Here is an 18,892-nt window from a genome sequence, read left to right on the forward strand (position 1 = left end):
AAAGGACAACAAAACGTAAAACACTTTTGTTACTAAAATACACACTTGTACAATTATCCAGGAGGTATTTACTAACATTTTTATGCTTTTATTTTTAACTTATAAAAGTTGTAATTTATTAAACCATGCTTGAGACAGTCACACCAGAGGACAATTTTGACATTTGTCTCAAAAATGAATAAATCAAATAACACTGCAGCTTTTAGAACAACAGCTCCATTATGTAAATGCAGAATTTTCCATGATTATGTAGTTTAACATACATTTTTAATTAAAAAATATAATTTATGGGTGTCACACCAAAGGACAAAAAAACGTAAAACATTTTTGTTACTAAAATACACACTTGTACAATTATCCAGGAGGTATTTACTAACATTTTTATGCTTTTATTTTTAATTTATAAAAGTTGTGATTTATTAAACCATGCTTGAGACAGTCACACCAGAGGACAATTTTGACATTTGGCTCAAAAAAAAAAAAAAAAAAAAAAAAATTTGAATAACACTACAGCTTATATATAACAACAGCTCAATTGTTTAAATGCAGAATTTTCCATGATTATATAGTTTAACATACAGTTTTTAAATAAAAATATAATTTAGGGGTGTCACACAGAAGGACAACAAAATATAACACCTTTGTTACTAAAAGAGACACTTATTTATTAAACCATGCTTGAGACAGTCACACCAGAGGACAATTTTGACATTTGGCTTAAAAATGAATAAAAATCAAATAACACTGCAGCTTTTATAACAACAGCTCCATTATTTAAATGCATAATTTTCCATGATTATGTAGTTTAACATACAGTTTTTAATATATATATATATATATATATATATATATATATATATATATATATATATATATATATATATAATTTAGGGGTGTCACACCAAAAGACAACAAAATGTAACACTTTTGTACAATTATGCCAGAGGAATTTATTAACATTTTTATGCTTTTCTTTTTTAATTTAATTTATAAAAGTTGTAATTTATTAAACCATACTTGAGACAGCCACACAATTTTGACAATTTTGACATTTGGCTCAAAAATGAAAAAAAAAAAAAAAAAAAAAAATTGAATAACACTGCAGCTTTTATAACAACAGCTCCATTATTTAAATGCATAATCTTCCATGATTACATAGTTTAGCATACAGTTTTTATTTAAAAACATATAATTTAGGGGTTTCACACCAAAATACAACAAAATGTAACACTTGTTACTAAAATAGACACTTGTAAACAATTATTTTGGGAGGTTTTATAAACATTTTTATGCTTTTCTTTTTAATTTATAAAAGGTGTAATTTATTGAACCATAGAATAAAAAAAAAAAATCGTATAACACTGCAGCTTTTATAAAAACAAAAAATGTTCAACGATTTACTACATTTTAAATAACGACAATATTAATTATATTCATTTTTATCTTGTGGGGCATAAACAGTTGGATATTAAAATCACAACATATTTACCCAAATGTATTTAAAAAAAAAAAACTCTTAAAAAATTAGGATACTTTTAAGTTGTACTTGTAAAGTTGTAAAATGCCAAGTGTTGATTTTGTGTGTGGACCTTTATGCATTAGACAATGGATTACCTAACCACTAAAATTACATACTAAGGATAATAAAATAGACCATATGTAGTATTATATTGCAGTAAATTATGAATAATGGCTTATTCATTAAAAATGTTAACCGAAACCACTTTTCTGACTTTTATTTTGAAAAACCCAACACACTCCCACCGGAAGCGAAACTCCTGCACTGTAGTGACGCTCGCGTCGTTCGTCTTGTTTATCTTCTTCGAGATGAATGCTAGTCGTTTTGACCTCTATTTATTGAATTCTCATTAAGTAACTATAATTCGGACTATATTAATGAGTTATTAAGGTGTTTAGAGTGTTTGTGTCGGACAGCAGGCCGTAATACGAGTGTTTGTCGGTGTGTTTTGGCCTGAGCTGAGACACTCGTATATTCACATTTCACACGTTTATTCATTCATTTCTCAAGAGTTTATTGTGTTTATTTATATTTGTGGAGTAAATCATGGCTGTTGTCAACGAAGGAGCTCTTAAAAAGATGCTGAAGGTTAGTATCGTTTATTATTTCAGTTGAATAGTTACTTAAATTGAATGGAACAGAATATGAAAGGGTTTTAATATCATTGTGTCAAAATGAAACATAATCTTATATATACTGTATCGGGCAGGTTATTTGTCTGAGTTTATATAAGATGTAGTAAGAATTGCCGTTTAGGATTTGGCTGATTTCATGTTTTAAAGTCAAACTAGTTATATTCATACTTTTTAATAACCTTCGTTAATAACATTAGCAGATATCTGTACACATATAACACTTAACTGATCATTATTGAATGCACATTTACATAATTTGATATGTCATCTTGATTAAATATATTTTATTAATGAATTATAAATATTGTTTACATGAAGATAATTGTTTTAAACATTTTTTTTTAATGATAAAGTGCATTATTATATTTAAAATCTACAGTGCTATATTCAGTATTTATTAATATTTTTTATTATTTTTATATTTTCAGTTTTTGTTGTAAGTTTAGTAACTTTGTTGCGTGCTTTTGCCATTTTTATATCAATGTCTTTGTTTTTAAAAACATTTTTATTTACCTTTTTACATTTTTAGTACTGTTAGAACTTCAAATTATTTGTTTCAATTAGTTTCAAAGAAATTTTTTTTTGTTGTTCAAGTTCAGTTTATCTGCTGTATTAGGCAATTTATAAATATATTATTAATATTTTAGAATTAAAATTTTAATATTTTAAAATATTTTTTTTATATTTTAAAATTAAAGTATAGTTTTATATTTAAAATCTACAGTGCTATATTCAGTATTTATTAATATTTTGAATTATTTTATATTTTCAGTTTTTGTTGTAAGTTTAGTAATTTTTTGTGTGCTTTTGCCATTTTTATATCAGTGTCATTGTTTTTTAAAAACATTTTTATTTACTTTTATTATTTTTTTGTACTGTTAGAACTTCAATTTATTTATTTTAATTAGTTTCAAAGAATTTTTTTTTGTTTAAGTTCAGTTTATCTACTGTATTAGGCAATTTATAAATATATTATTAATATTTTAGAATTAAAATCTTAATATTTTAAAATATTTTTTTAATATTTTAAAATTAAAGTTTATTTTTATATTTAAAATCTACAGTGCTATATTCAGTATTCATTAATATTTTGAATTATTTTATATTTTCAGTTTTTGTTATAAGTTTAGTAATTTTTTGTGTGCTTTTGCCATTTTTATATCATTGTCATTGTTTTTTAAAAACATTTTTATTTACTTTTATTATTTTTTTGTACTGTTAGAGCTTCAATTTATTTATTTTAATTAGTTTTTGTTTAAGTTCAGTTTATCTACTGTATTAGGCAATTTATAAATATATTATTAATATTTTAGAATTAAAATCTTAATATTTTAAAATATTTTTTTAATATTTTAAAATTAAAGTATAGTTTTATATTTAAAATCTACAGTGCTATATTCAGTATTTATTAATATTTTGAATTATTTTTATATTTTCAGTTTTTGTGTGCTTTTGCCATTTTTACATCAGTGTCATTGTTTTTTAAAAACATTTTTATTTACTTTTATTATTTTTTTGTACTGTTAGAGCTTCAATTTATTTATTTTAATTAGTTTTTGTTTAAGTTCAGTTTATCTACTGTATTAGGCAATTTATAAATATATTATTAATATTTTAGAATTAAAATCTTAATATTTTAAAATATTTTTTTAATATTTTAAAATTAAAGTATAGTTTTATATTTAAAATCTACAGTGCTATATTCAGTATTTATTAATATTTTGAATTATTTTTATATTTTCAGTTTTTGTGTGCTTTTGCCATTTTTACATCAGTGTCATTGTTTTTTAAAAACATTTTTATTTACCTTTATTATATTTTTTTAGCATTGAATATATAGTACTGAAAAAATATATGTGCTTTGGTTTAAGTTCAGATTATCTACTATATTAGTCATGTTATTTGTCTGTATTTATATAAACTACTAAAACAGTGGATTTGGGTGGTTTCATATGTTTTACCTTTTGAAAGTCAAAATAAATATATTAATATTTTAAAATAGCTTTAATAACATTAGCAATCTTTTATTATGTATTGTTTTGTTCAATAATTTGATATATCATGTTGATACAATGTACTTTCATACATTAAAGCTTTATAATGGAGATAATAGTTTGTTTAGTTATTTACATAAGTGTATTATGTTTATCTTTCAGCAATACAAGTACAGAGATCTCACTGTCAGAGAGATAACAAACGTCATCTCTCAGTACAAAGACCTCAAACCTGTTATGGATCCGTATGGTAAGATTCTCTCTTGCTGTCTGTACTTTGTAAATCGTTGGAGTTTTCCATGAATAACTGATGTTTCTTTCACAGTGTTTAATGACGGATCGTCCAGAGACTTGATGAGCCTCACAGGAACTGTTCCAGTTAGTTATAGAGGTGAGTTAGACAATTGTTTATAGTGTAAAGATAAATGCAGCATTATAACACGTATAATGACGCTTGCTTTTCCTGTTTCAGGGAATGTGTATAATATCCCCGTGTGCTTGTGGCTGCTGGATACGTATCCCTACAATCCTCCTATATGCTTTGTGAAGCCCACAAGTGCGATGATGATCAAGACCGGCAAACACATCGACGCCAACGGCAAGATCTACCTGCCATACCTGCACGAGTGGAAACACGTACGATGTTTTTCCTCATGGCTCACTGAATAAAATAGATAATGTTTTATGCTATTTATATGAAATCAGACACCTTGAACATGTCCGTTCTCTCACTCATTGTTTCATCTTTTATTTCGTCCATTAGCCTCAGTCAGATCTGTACGGCCTCATCCAGGTCATGATTGTTGTGTTTGGTGAGGAGCCGCCCGTTTTCTCCAGACCCACCACACAACCTCCTTACCAGGCCTTCCAAGCAGCCGGACCCCCGAACCGTGAGCACAGCCTTTTCTTCTCGAGCCTGTTTGTGAGCCAATCTCATAATACAGTTGACATGAATTTCCCATGAGATATGGGCAAGAAGCTTGCTTTTAGCATCAAGATTGTTTTGCATATTTTCTCAATCCATTTATTGTAATACTAAATTATAATTTATCAATGGTAATTTTGTGTTACTTATATAATGGTATAGTATTTATTTATATTTTGAATGAGTTTATTTTTTCAGTTTTCATTTTAATTTTACTTTAAATTTGAGTAATTTTGTTGTGTTTTTGTCATTTTTCTATGGCTTTTGTCATTGATTTTATATTTCTATAAACATTTTTATTCAGTTTTTAAGAAAAAATCATATGTTAATAGTACTAAAAATACACATTTATTATTTTTTTGTTTTTTTACTAAATTTAATTTCACATTTTTTTCTATTGGGTTTGGCAATAGGACAGATATTTCTTGAACTGGAGATATATCCTTATTTATTTATATTCTGAATGAGTTTATTTTTCATATTTTTCAGTTTTCATTTTAATTTTACTTTAAATTTGAGTATTTTTGTTGTGTTTTTGTCATTTTTATATGGCTAACGTCATTGATTTTATATTTCTATATTCAGTTTTTTTTAAATCATATGTTAATAGTACTAAAAATACACATTATTTTTTGTTTTTTTACTAAATTTAATTTCACATTTTTTTCTATTGGGTTTGGCAATAGGACAGAGATATTTCTTGAACTGGAGATATATCCTTATTTATTTATATTCTGAATGAGTTTATTTTTCATATTTTCAGTTTTCATTTTAATTTTACTTTAAATTTGAGTATTTTTGTTGTGTTTTTGTCATTTTTATATGGCTTATGTCATTGATTTTATATTTCTATAAGTATTTTTATTCAGTTTTTTTAAAAAAATCATATGTTAATAGTACTAAAAATACACATTTATAATTTTTTTGTTTTTTACTAAATTTAATTTCACATTTTTTTCTATTGGGTTTGGCAATAGGACAGAGATATTTCTTGAACTGGAGATATATCCTTATTTATTTATATTCTGAATGAGTTTATTTTTCATATTTTCAGTTTTCGTTTTAATTTTACTTTAAATTTGAGTAATTTTTGTTGTGTTATTGTCATTTTTATATGGCTTTTGTCATTGATTTTATATTTCTATAAGTATTTTTATTCAGTTTTTAAGAAAAAATCATATGTTAATAGTACTAAAAATACACATTTATTATTTTTTTTGTTTTTTACTAAATTTAATTTCACATTTTTTTCTTTTTTCTTTTGGGTTTGGCAATAGGACAGATATTTCTTGAACTGGAGATATATCCTTATTTATTTATATTCTGAATGAGTTTATTTTTCATATTTTTCAGTTTTCATTTTAATTTTACTTTAAATTTGAGTATTTTTGTTGTGTTTTTGTCATTTTTATATGGCTAACGTCATTGATTTTATATTTCTATATTCAGTTTTTTTAAAATCATATGTTAATAGTACTAAAAATACACATTATTTTTTGTTTTTTTTACTAAATTTAATTTCACATTTTTTTCTATTGGGTTTGGCAATAGGACAGAGATATTTCTTGAACTGGAGATATATCCTTATTTATTTATATTCTGAATGAGTTTATTTTTCATATTTTTCAGTTTTCATTTTAATTTTACTTTAAATTTGAGTATTTTTGTTGTGTTATTGTCATTTTTCTATGGCTTTTGTCATTGATTTTATATTTCTATAAACATTTTTATTCAGTTTTTAAGAAAAAATCATATGTTAATAGTACTAAAAATACACATTTATTATTTTTTTGTTTTTTACTAAATTTAATTTCACATTTTTTTTCTATTGGGTTTGGCAATAGGACAGAGATATTTCTTGAACTGGAGATATATCCTTATTTATTTATATTCTGAATGAGTTTATTTTTCATATTTTTCAGTTTTCATTTTAATTTTACTTTAAATTTGAGTCATTTTGTTGTGTTTTTGTCATTTTTATATGGCTTTTGTCATTGATTTTATATTTCTATATTCAGTTTTTTTTAAATCATATGTTAATAGTACTAAAAATACACATTATTTTTTTGTTTTTTACTAAATTTAATTTCACATTTTTTTTCTTTTGGGTTTGGCAATAGGACAGATATTTCTTGAACTGGAGATATATCCTTATTTATTTATATTCTGAATGAGTTTATTTTTCATATTTTTCAGTTTTCATTTTAATTTTACTTTAAATTTGAGTAATTTTGTTGTGTTTTTGTCATTTTTATATGGCTTATGTCATTGATTTTATATTTCTATAAACATTTTTATTCAGTTTTAAAAAAAAAATCACATGTTAATAGTACTAAAAATACACATTTATTATTTTTTTGTTTTTTACTAAATTTAATTTCACATTTTTTTTCTATTGGGTTTGGCAATAGGACAGAGATATTTCTTGAACTGGAGATATATCCTTATTTATTTATATTCTGAATGAGTTTATTTTTCATATTTTCAGCTTTCATTTTAATTTTACTTTAAATTTGAGTCATTTTGTTGTGTTTTTGTCATTTTTATATGGCTTTTGTCATTGATTTTATATTTCTATAAGTATTTTTATTCAGTTTTTAAGAAAAAATCATATGTTAATAGTACTAAAAATACACATTTATTATTTTTTTGTTTTTTACTAAATTTAATTTCACATTTTTTTCTTTTTTCTTTTGGGTTTGGCAATAGGACAGATATTTCTTGAACTGGAGATATATCCTTATTTATTTATATTCTGAATGAGTTTATTTTTCATATTTTCAGTTTTCATTTTAATTTTGTTGTGTTTTTGTAATTTTTATATGGCTTATGTCATTGATTTTATATTTCTATAAACATTTTTATTCAGTTTTTTTTTTTAAATCATGTGCTAATAGTACTAAAAATACACATTTATTATTTTTTTGTTTTTCATTTTTTACTAAATTTAGTTTTGGCAATAGGACATAGATATTTCTTAACCTGGAGATAAATCCTTATGGGGATGCATTGCTGTAAAACATAGATACTTAATCTGTTATGACAAAGCCATGGCCAAATATTTTGGCCACTGAAATAGACTTTCATGTGACTTAATTTTTTAGCTCAGATTGCTCATACATAAAATAAGCTGTTGATGAATATGCAACCATTCCCAGTTGTCAAAGTAATGCCTCTTTTAAACAGCAGAGGTCTGCCTGCACTCGCAGTTCATTTCTTAGTGTTTGTTTTGTGTCCTTCTCTTTCCTCCAGAGTCCTACATGCCAGGAATGCCAGCAGTATCTCCCTATGGGCCGAACCCAAACCCCTGGTAATGACTCCTTTAGTCTGACCAAAGATCACATGCAACAGTCTGAACATTTAATAAACCTTTTACAATCATTTGTACTTTTTGATATGTACAAATATTATACCCTCATGATATGAAAACACTTTGTAGAAAAACCTGTGTTGCAATTACAGAGCATGATTAATTGGTTATGCAATGATTTGTGTCTGCTCCAGTGGTTACCCAGGCTACCCTTACCCAGGAGGCAATGCTTATCCTGCCACAGGCGGTCCAGCACATTACACTTCCCAGACTCCTGTCACTACTGTGGGTGAGTTGGCATGTTTGCCTTTGGCTCAGTTTTATAGTTGCACTACATCATATACATTTCATCCGCAAATTACAGTCATCCTGGAGTAAGCAATATGGATTCCATTTTCAGTTTTAAGTTGTAGGCGTTTTTCAGAATTGTTCTCAGCCCACTTTCTATCTGAATTGGCAAAATTTAAACATCTGTATTGATGTTAATTTGCAATGTTCTATCTAAAGCTGAGTATATCTTTCAGTCTAAGTCATTTGAAGTGGCAGAACTGAGTCTGAAAAAGAGTAGATCTGAATTTTCAGTCATTAGTCATTAAATCTGAATCTAGGTTAATCTAAATTGACAACATTGAATCTGAATCAGATCTAAACTGAACTAGATTCTCAGTTCACTTAAACACTTTGATTCAGTCAGAATCTGTGTTAATCTGAATTGGCAACACTAAATTTGAGTCACAGTCAAACCAAACAGCTAGCCTTCAGTTTAAATCTGTATTAATCTGAATTGGTAGCATTTACTCTGAAATTGAATTTGCATTATTTAATCTGATTCTGAGTTCATCCACATTTTCTGCAGTTAATGTGAATTTAATCTGAATTAACAAAATTCTAAATTGATCTGAAATGGCAACACTTAAAAAATCTGAATCACAGTTAAACTGAATTTGCAGCATTTATTTTGATTTTAAATGTTTATGAATTGGCAACTATTCAAATTGATCTAAATTGACTTAATTCAGTTTTGTAAATTATTCTGTATTGATAATACTGAATCTGAGCATTTGATTTGTTAGCATTCCATTTGAATCTGAATTCATTTGAACTAGCAACATTCAATCTGAAACTTAGTTCATTTAAATTTGTAGCGTTTACTCTCCATTCAATATGAATATAAGTCAATTTTAATTAGCAAGATTCTGCATCTACATCTGAGTTGATGTGAACTGGCAACACTGAATCAGAATCGGAGCTGAACTGAATTGGTTGAATTCAGTTTGAATCTGATTTCATTTGAATTGGCAAAATTCAGTCTGAATCTGTGTCTGAATTTATAGTTTATCTAAATTTGCTGCATTAAATATGATTCAGATCTGAATTGGTAACATTTAGTTTGAATCTGAATTCATTTGAATTGTCAACATTCAAACTGAATCTGTGTCTTAATTTAAATTAGCAACATTCAGTATGAATCTCAAATTGATCTGAACTGGCAACATTGAATCAGAATCAGAGCTGAACTGAAATGATAGCAATCATTTTAAATCTGAATTAATTTGAATTGGCAACGTTCAGTCTGACAACATCTATTTTAATCAGAATTGATAACAACTACTCTGAATTTAAATGAGCATCTTTCAGTATGAAAATTCGTTGATCTGAATTGGCAACACTGAATCTGAATCAGAACTGAATTGATAGAATTAATTTGAACTGGCAAAATTCAGTCTGAATCTGAGTTGATCTGAATTAGCAGCACTGAATATGAATCACAGCTGAATTGAATTTGTAGCATTCAGATCGAATTTGAATTCATTTGAATTGCAACATTCAATCTTATTCTGTGTTAATCTGAATTTATAACAACTACTCTAAATTTAAATGAGCAACATTCAGTATGAATCTGAATTGTTCTGAACTGGCAACACTGATTTGGAATCAGAGCTGAACTGAATTGGTAGAATTCGGTGTAAATCTGAATTCATTTGAATCTGAATCTGAGTTAATCTGAATGGGCAGAACTGAATATGAATCAGAGCTGATTAAATCTGTGTTAATCTGAACACTTTGAATATAAATGAGCAACAGTATGAATATGAATTCTTAATTAGCAAGCATTATGTCTGAACACACTGAATTTGAATCAGATCTCAACTCAGTTGGTAGCATTCACTTTGAATCTGAATTAGTTGCTTAATTTAAAAATAATTTCTGAATTTGGGTTAATGTGAATTAGTGGTCTTTACTCTGAATTTGAAGTACCAATCTTCAAGTGAGTTAATCTGAATTAAGTATCTTTTAATATGAATGCGAGTTAATCTGGATTAACAACGTTCTTTCTGAATTAGAGTTAATCTGAATTGGTAACACCTACAGAACGCTTATACTTTATACAGGCATTCTTTAACTAGATGTTTACTCAGTTGTCAAGAGGTTATTGCAGCCTTGAGAGTCTAGATCTAAAATAAGAAAGCATATTGGACCAGCTTCATAAAAGTAAACTCTACAACACACTTGACCCTTCATATTTGCTTCACCCGTCTGTCTCTGCTCTGCCGTGACCCTGACCTCTGGTCTTCAGTCTGGCCGCGTGCCGGCTGTACAGTGACCCCGTTGGACTGCTGTGAAAGGTTGGGTCTGTAACTGGATTCTGAGCTGCTAAAGGTCAAAGGGACTTTATCTAGTTCACCCCGTTTGACAGAGGGGGTGCTGGGTATATTTAGAGTGGCAGGAGAGGGAAGAGGATATCAGGCCCGGGGAAGTTCATCCTTAGGTTTGAACCATGACATTAACTACAGTGCTATGCAGATCGTGTGAGTCTGCAGTCACTCTTGAGGGTCTCTGTACAGCTGAGATGATATGAACACGTTTCAGCCGAGCAACTCACAGACGTTCTCAGGGGCACAGTTTACGTAATATGGGAAAAAAAAGTCACAGTGCAGTATTGTAAATTAAAACAAAAAAAATATTTTGATTTTTTTTTTTTAATTAGTGACCAATCTTTGTGTTTTTTTTTTTCATTAGGGAGTTTCTCAATTGTTGTTGGACAGTATAATGTAAAATAAATGTTGTCAAATCTTAATTGCATCCCCAAAATAAAGTTTGTTTTCATAATATATGCATGTGTACTGTGTATAATTATATGTATAAATTTAGAAAATATTTATATTTATGTTCATAACAATTATATAATTAAGTGCTTTAGAAATAACTCAAGAAATATATATATGTGTGTGTGCATGTGCATATATATATATATATATATAAATGTTTACTACATACATTTCTTAAAATATGTATACATATGAATATACACACATATTATGTGAACACAAAATTTTATTTTGGATGCGATTAATCACGATTAATCAAATTGAAAGCACTATTTCTTGACTGTATGGTACATAATTTGATTATAGCGAAATGTACAAAAAAGTATTGCAAAATGGCTGTGTGTTACAGCTACGATGCATATCATAATTATGTAGCCTTATAAAATAATTTGAAATGATTGTTTTTTTAACCAGAACCAAAATTTTGACTTAAAAAGGATTTGAAAATTACATATTACATATTTAAATATATTTTACATAATTACATTAAAACATTTTAAAATATATTTTTTATTATTCATTTATATATATTTTTTTAAATCATCAAGGTTGAATTAGAATTATATTTAATAATTTTATATATTATTAAAACAATGCATACTTTTTAAAATTTTAAATATTAATATATTTAAATATTTGTATATTTAAAGATATTTTAAATACTTAAATACATTAAAAACTGTAAAATATATATCGTTTTTTAATACTAGGTGTTTTTTTTTTAAATTACATTATTTATACAATTATTAAAATCACCAAGGTTGAATCAGGAATGATATCTAATAATTTTATATGCACTATTATATCACTGAATAGTAAACAAAAACATTTCTCCCATACAGCAATATTTCTCTCAAAGTGAAAGTAAAAATATTTATTTTAATTATTAATATATTTATATACTTTCCACTCCATTTATTGATTAAAAGCTCTCCTGTCCCCATGTTGAGAGAAATCGTGAGTAAGGTGTTACTTTAGTTCTAGAATAAATGTGAACCTGCATTAATTCATCTCACTCACTAAAAAACACATACAGTATTCCTCAAAATGAATAAAAACTGTGAAATTCAACACAAACCTGCAATAATAAAATGTTAAATAATACAAATATACTTTATGTAGTAATCCCATTGTATGAACCATTCAATGATCTAATTCATTCCTACAAATAAGCAAAAATTACTCAAGATATTCTAACATTTATTTTCCTTTTTTTATTGCTAAAGAGTTGGCATTTTTCTTCTGCGGTCTGCTATACAGACGTGAATTTACTTTCCTCTAATCCTGAGGCTTTTGGTGTCAAAAGGCTTTTACATTTGCCAAAAATATAACTTTTTATATTAAAAACAAACTAAGCCCTGCCCAGATTTAAAAAGTAACGTAACACATTCCATTCCATAAAAAGTAACTAAGCTAGTTACTTTTTTAGGGAGTAACTCAATATTGTAATGCATTATATGTTATATAATATATTATATGTGAGACTAGAGTCACAAAACATGGAAGGATCGTGAAACTAGTCTAATGACATATTCTATAGGAAACGTAATAACAACAACAACAAAACATTTGCTGCAGTATTCATAATGTTTCTTAAAACTGATATCAAATAAACTTTTAGCAGATGATTTCATCCAAAGCAGCTTGCATGCCATTAAGTGTATTCATTTTATTAATTGATACATTCCTTGGGAACTGAACTCGTGGCCTTAGTGCAAAATCTCAAATGTTTCAAGGATATTCAGTGAGCTGGCTACACTCACCAACATTTACTCAAAAACATGTGAAAATGTGCATTGTTAGTACACTGAAACATCTTGCTTCTAATTCCCCAAACCAAATCAGTGGCAATAAATTGTCTTTATCTTCTCCATCCAGGTCCAAGTCGTGATGGTACCATCGGCGAAGACACCATCCGAGCGTCGCTGATCTCAGCCGTGAGCGATAAACTGCGCTGGAGAATGAAGGAGGAGATGGACAGAGCACAAGCCGAGCTAGACGCCCTGAAGAGAACAGAGGAAGACCTGAAGAAAGGACACCAGAAGCTGGAAGACATGGTGTCCCGCCTGGACCAGGAAGTGGTAAGAACATTTACAGTTACTCTCAGGGTTGTGTAGTGCGACCAGTTTACTCACATTTGCGACTGAAAACTACTGCGTTCGACTATAAAAAAATATTTAGGAGCACCATGTGCGACTGACCCGATCAGCATATTTGTGTTTTGACATATCTCACGAATCCTTTCATAAACAAAGTGTAGAGAGAGTGTAAATGTGACCATGGACCACAAAACCAGTCATAAGGTTAAATGTTCAATATTCAATAAATAAGCTTTCTTTTGATGTATGGTTTGTTAGGATAGGACAATATTTGGCCGAGATACGTCTGTTTGAAAATCTGGAATCTGAGGGTGCAAAACAATCAAAATATTGAGAAAATCACCTTTAAAATTGTCCAAATTAAGTTCTTAACAATGCATTTTACTAATCAAAAATTACAATTTGATATATTTACAGTAGGAATTTTACAAAAAATCTTCATGGAACATGATCTTTACTTAATTTCCTAATGATTTTTGGCATAAAGGAAAAATCATGAAATGTATTTTTGGCTATTGCTACAAACATACCCCAGCGACTTAAGACTGGTTTTGTGCTCCAAGGTCACAAATAAGAGATTGATTGTGGAGTACAGAGAGCTTCACTGATTATAATGGAGCTTTGTGAGATCGAGTGACAGCTTTTAATGATTTTTAAGGGAGTTTGTAAATGAGATTGATTTAATACAACAGTTAAATAAACAAGAAGTTAATATTAAGTGACTTACATTGTCTGACTGTAACACTATTGCCTGATTTTGCTCTATTTCGTCGTCAAAAATAATCTGAAACAAGTCACAACTATACCATTGCGCATCTCCATCCAAACACAGCAGTGTTTCGTTTATGAATGAATGTGCATTTTTAAACAAATCTAGTGAGTCAATGATTCAATTTCCCATTCATAAAGACAGTCACTTGCTTTATTCTTGAATGAATCAGCCGTTCGAACGAATCAAATGAATGAATGATTCAGTAATTAAATCAGTGTTTTGCCGCCACCTGCTGGCAGATTTAGTTGCATTTTTTAAAGTATCTTTTCAGTTTAAAAATGATAATTTCTAAGCTTATTAAAATGTCTAATTAAAACAACAGAATAAGAACAAGTAGGATAAGAATAAGTTACCAATCAAATGAAATCAGTATAAACAGTTAATTTGTACTACAGAGGAACACAAAAGTGGCTTGTACATGTATTTTCATATGTGTAATGAGACTCAGAGGTGCCATGAGTGCAATCAAATTCATAAATTCATATTGAGATTCATGTTTTAAATATAAAATGTTGAATACAACAATATTAAATGATTTAAAAAAACTGAAAAGATACTTTAAAGGTGCCATAGAATGGAAAACTGTATTTACCTTGGCATAGTTAAATAATAACAGTTCAGTACATGGACATGACATACCATGAGTCTCAAACACCATTGTTTCCTCCTTCCTATATAAATCTAGTATTTGCAAAAGACCACCGAAAAATAGGTCAATTCCAACATAACAGACTGTTACGAAAAAATCCCCGAAAACGTTAATAGTTACGCCTCCAACATTTGCATCGCCCAATCATCACTAATGACAGCACATCAGTTAAACAAGGCAAGCCACTGAAGGGACACGGTTAGCTTAATGCTAGCGCTAGCCTGTTACATTGCAATACATAGGATTTCACTTACCACATAAACAGAGAGATGACTGCGCTGATGATGGTGAATGATTTACAGATCTGGAGAATCAATGAGGAGCAGCTCAACTTGTGTGGTAAGAAGCACTCCCTCTGCATTGTAACTTTACACAGAGCACATGCGTTCACAGTAATGAGACTAAAATATCCACGATTCAAAACGGCAGATTCAACAAACCGCATATTAAAAGCGGCTAGAGCTCCTAATTAAATATATATTTTTATCCATGTCCCAGCTATTGAGCTCTGTGAAACAGCCAATCAGAGAAGAGCTCATTAATATTCATGAAGCTTCCAAATAACAGAGCATTTCATTCTAGGGATAAATCCTAGGGTTGTAAATGGACCTGTAAAACCATTTCTGGACATTTTTTGCCCTTTCCTATGCCATATACCTTCTATGTAGATATCAGAGAACAATTTTAAATATTCTCTCAATGCATTCTATGCATTTAATTACTGAATCATTCATTCACTAATTTTGTTCGAACGGCTGATTAATTCAGGAATAAAGCAAGTGATGAATGGGAAATTGAATCATTTTATTTAAAAACACACGTTCATTCATAAAACACCGCTGTGTTTTAGTGGTGTTGTGACTTATTTCAGACCATTTTTTATGACGAAACAGAGCAAAATCAGGCTAATAATAATAACTTCTTGTTTATTTAACTGTTGTATTAAATCAATATCTCATTTACAAACTTCCCTAAAAACCATTAAAAGCTGTCACTCATCTTAGTTCACTGCAATCTCTACACTCCACAATCAATCTCTTTTTTACACTCTCTCTACACTTTGTTAATGAAAGGATTCGTGAGATATGTCTGTGACACATTACTCAACGTTGCAAAAACACGAGGCTCCACTCAGCGCAAACACAAATATCCTGGTCGGGTCAGTCGCTCATGCTGCTCCTAAATATTTTTCATAGTCGCACGCGGTAGTTTTCAATCGCAAATGCGAGTGAAATGGTTGCACTGTAGAGCCATGTTTTTTTCATGCCAATCTTAGGCTGAGGTGGACAGAAACATCGAGCTCCTCAAGAAGAAGGACGAGGAACTGAGCGAAGCTCTGGAGAAGATGGAGAACCAGTCGGAGAACAACGACATCGACGACGTGATCATCCCGACAGCGCCGCTCTACAAACAGATCCTGAACCTGTACGCAGAGGAGAACGCCATCGAGGACACCATCTTCTACCTGGGAGAAGCCCTGCGTAGAGGAGTCATCGACCTGGAGGTCTTCCTCAAGGTTTGTTCGTTTTCAATGGGATTTATCGTCTTACATTAGACTATTCTTGTTTGACATCCCCGTTTTGTCCTCAGCATGTGCGTCTGCTGTCCCGGAAGCAGTTCCAGCTGCGAGCGCTCATGCAGAAAGCGCGAAAGACGGCCGGACTCAGTGACCTCTACTGACCCTGCGCTCCAGATCACACGAACCTCGGATCTAGTCGCTCTGTGGTATGTCAGTGGGAGTACAGCTGTTTATGATATTTTACTTCTGTGAGAATTTTAGCTACTGTACCTTCTTGATTTGGAAAAGGTTTGAACGCTGAAACTAGAGCTGAGCATTAGAAGTAAATGAGACGTCATAGACTTTATGTTCCTTCTTCTTTCATTTGAGCTTTTGGGTCTTTGGCTTTAGATACTACTGTTATTAACCGTACGGAGTGATCACTTTTATAATGTGACGTCTGCAGGAAATAGGTGAGGAGACTCCTGGTTTCATTCAGGCACTGTTACAAAACGTTGTCTTACTCCATAACTGTGTGAATCTCACAGGAAAGTTCACCTTTTTATGCATTAAAAATTAGGAGTGTTAAGATTTTTTTTTTTTTACATTGTGTAAAATATTAAGTATATTTAAGTAAACATTTCATTAAACGTACTCCTAAAATTTCAATAAAGAAGTCAATACTGTAACAGTACTAAAAATATATATTTTTTATAATTGTATATTTAGTTATTTTTCTGTACGATGAGAATTTGATGGGAAATATACTTAACATCACAATGTAAAAAAATCTTTATGCAAGTTTTCTTTATGTAAAATATTACTTCTTATTGCTTTCTCAAAATTTTTGTGAAATATGACATTTCTTGACCGTTTCTGTGAGATTCATAAAAAAGGACTATTAAGATTTTTTACACTGTGTTAAATATTAAGTGCTTTGAAATACAAATTTAAATACATTTTTTCCTCATTATGCTTAATATCACAATGCAAAAAATCTTTATGCAAGTTTTCTTTATGCAAAATATTACTGATTATTTGTTTCTCTTAATTTTGGTGTGAAATAAGAAATTCCTTGACCATTCCTGTGAGATTCATAAAAGAAATGTAAAATGCATAAAAAATTAAGACTATTAATTTTTTTTTAATTGTGTAAAATATTAAGCACTTTTAAGTAAAAATTAGTACATTTTTTTTTACATTTAAGTACTTTGTCCCCTCAAATTTCTCATTAACATGATCAAAAAAGTACTGTAATACAGTGATAAAAATAATCCTATTCAACATTTGGATTTCCCCCCCAATAATAACCAGCATAAATTAAATTCAGTAAAATCAATCAGATATTTAAAATATATTTTATAATTTAAATAGTTTTTTTTCCTTTACAATGAGAATTTAAGGAAAAATATGCTTAATATCACAATGCAAAAAATCTTTAATCAAGTTCTCTTTATGCAAAATATTACTTATTATTCCTTTTTCTTAATTTTGGTGTGAAGACATTTCTTGACCATTTCTGTGAGATTCATAAAAAGTAGGACTATTTTTACATAGTGTAAAATATTAAGTATATTTAAGTAAAAATGTGGGAAAAATTAAGTAAATTTACTCCTAAAATTAAGAAACGTTAATAAAAAAGTCAATACTGTAAAAAAAAATGTTTACAATGAGAATCGGAAGGAAAATGTACTTAATATCACAATGCAAAAAATCTTAATGCAAGTTTTCTTTACACATTTTGGATTTAGTTTAATTAAAATTAATTAAAACCAGCATAAATTAAATTCAGTAAAACAAATCAGATTTTAATGTATTTTGTGTTTTTTTTCTTTACAATAAAAATATGAGGGGAATGCAATGCATAAATCTTGATGTAAGTTTTCTTTATGCAAAATTGTATCATTCCTTTTTGATTTTGGTGTGTCATAGGACATTTCTCGACCGTTCCTGTGAGATTCACCCAAGTTATGGAGTACATGGATGACTTATGGTTCCATATTTCAATTTTATTACATTTATTTTGCTAAATTTATTATTTATCTCATTGCAACTGGGAACTACTCGCTGTTCCAGATTTATTGTAATGTTGTTACAACTGTATGTCATTTCGCTGTACACAAAGAGTTTGGGTTGTGACTAATAATGTTACATTTTTGGACTTTTTATTCTTTCAAATGTTTAAAAAAAGTAACAATTTGTACCTGTTGCATTTCAGTCAGTTGTTTTAATGCACTTTTGGGATGTGAAATAGATTTTCAAGACTTGACTTGCCATATCTTAGTGCGACTTTACCCTCTTATCTGCTAATATTTGTTCTTATTTGTACCAGACTGTAGATTATGACTTCTGGCAGATCAATAAAAGAACATGATCTTGAG

The 18,892-nt window shown here is 28.9% G+C and overlaps 1 protein-coding gene across 1 annotated transcript; it reads left to right on the forward strand.

Annotated features, from left to right (window-relative positions):
* The first annotated feature begins 1,775 nt into the window (after positions 1 to 1,775).
* On the forward strand, positions 1,776 to 18,891 carry LOC141301249 (tumor susceptibility gene 101 protein-like). Its single transcript, XM_073831503.1, has 10 exons — positions 1,776 to 2,107; positions 4,311 to 4,398; positions 4,474 to 4,539; positions 4,621 to 4,784; positions 4,912 to 5,038; positions 8,326 to 8,383; positions 8,578 to 8,672; positions 13,372 to 13,574; positions 16,290 to 16,529; positions 16,604 to 18,891. Exons 1-10 carry the CDS (start codon positions 2,066 to 2,068, stop codon positions 16,691 to 16,693), a joined length of 1,173 nt encoding a protein of 390 aa, XP_073687604.1. The 5' UTR covers positions 1,776 to 2,065; the 3' UTR covers positions 16,694 to 18,891.
* The last annotated feature ends 1 nt before the right edge of the window (position 18,892 follows it).

Source organism: Garra rufa, chromosome 25 (genome assembly GCF_049309525.1).
Source record: "Garra rufa chromosome 25, GarRuf1.0, whole genome shotgun sequence".
NCBI lineage: Eukaryota > Metazoa > Chordata > Actinopteri > Cypriniformes > Cyprinidae > Garra > Garra rufa.

Coding starts and splice junctions, on each gene's coding strand:
- LOC141301249 (XM_073831503.1), top strand. CDS start 2,066: ATGGCTGTTGTCAACGAAGGAGCTCTTAAAAAGATGCTGAAG. Junction 8,673..13,371: donor GACTCCTGTCACTACTGTGG/GTGAGTTGGCAT, acceptor TTCTCCATCCAG/GTCCAAGTCGTGATGGTACC. Junction 16,530..16,603: donor ACCTGGAGGTCTTCCTCAAG/GTTTGTTCGTTT, acceptor TTTTGTCCTCAG/CATGTGCGTCTGCTGTCCCG.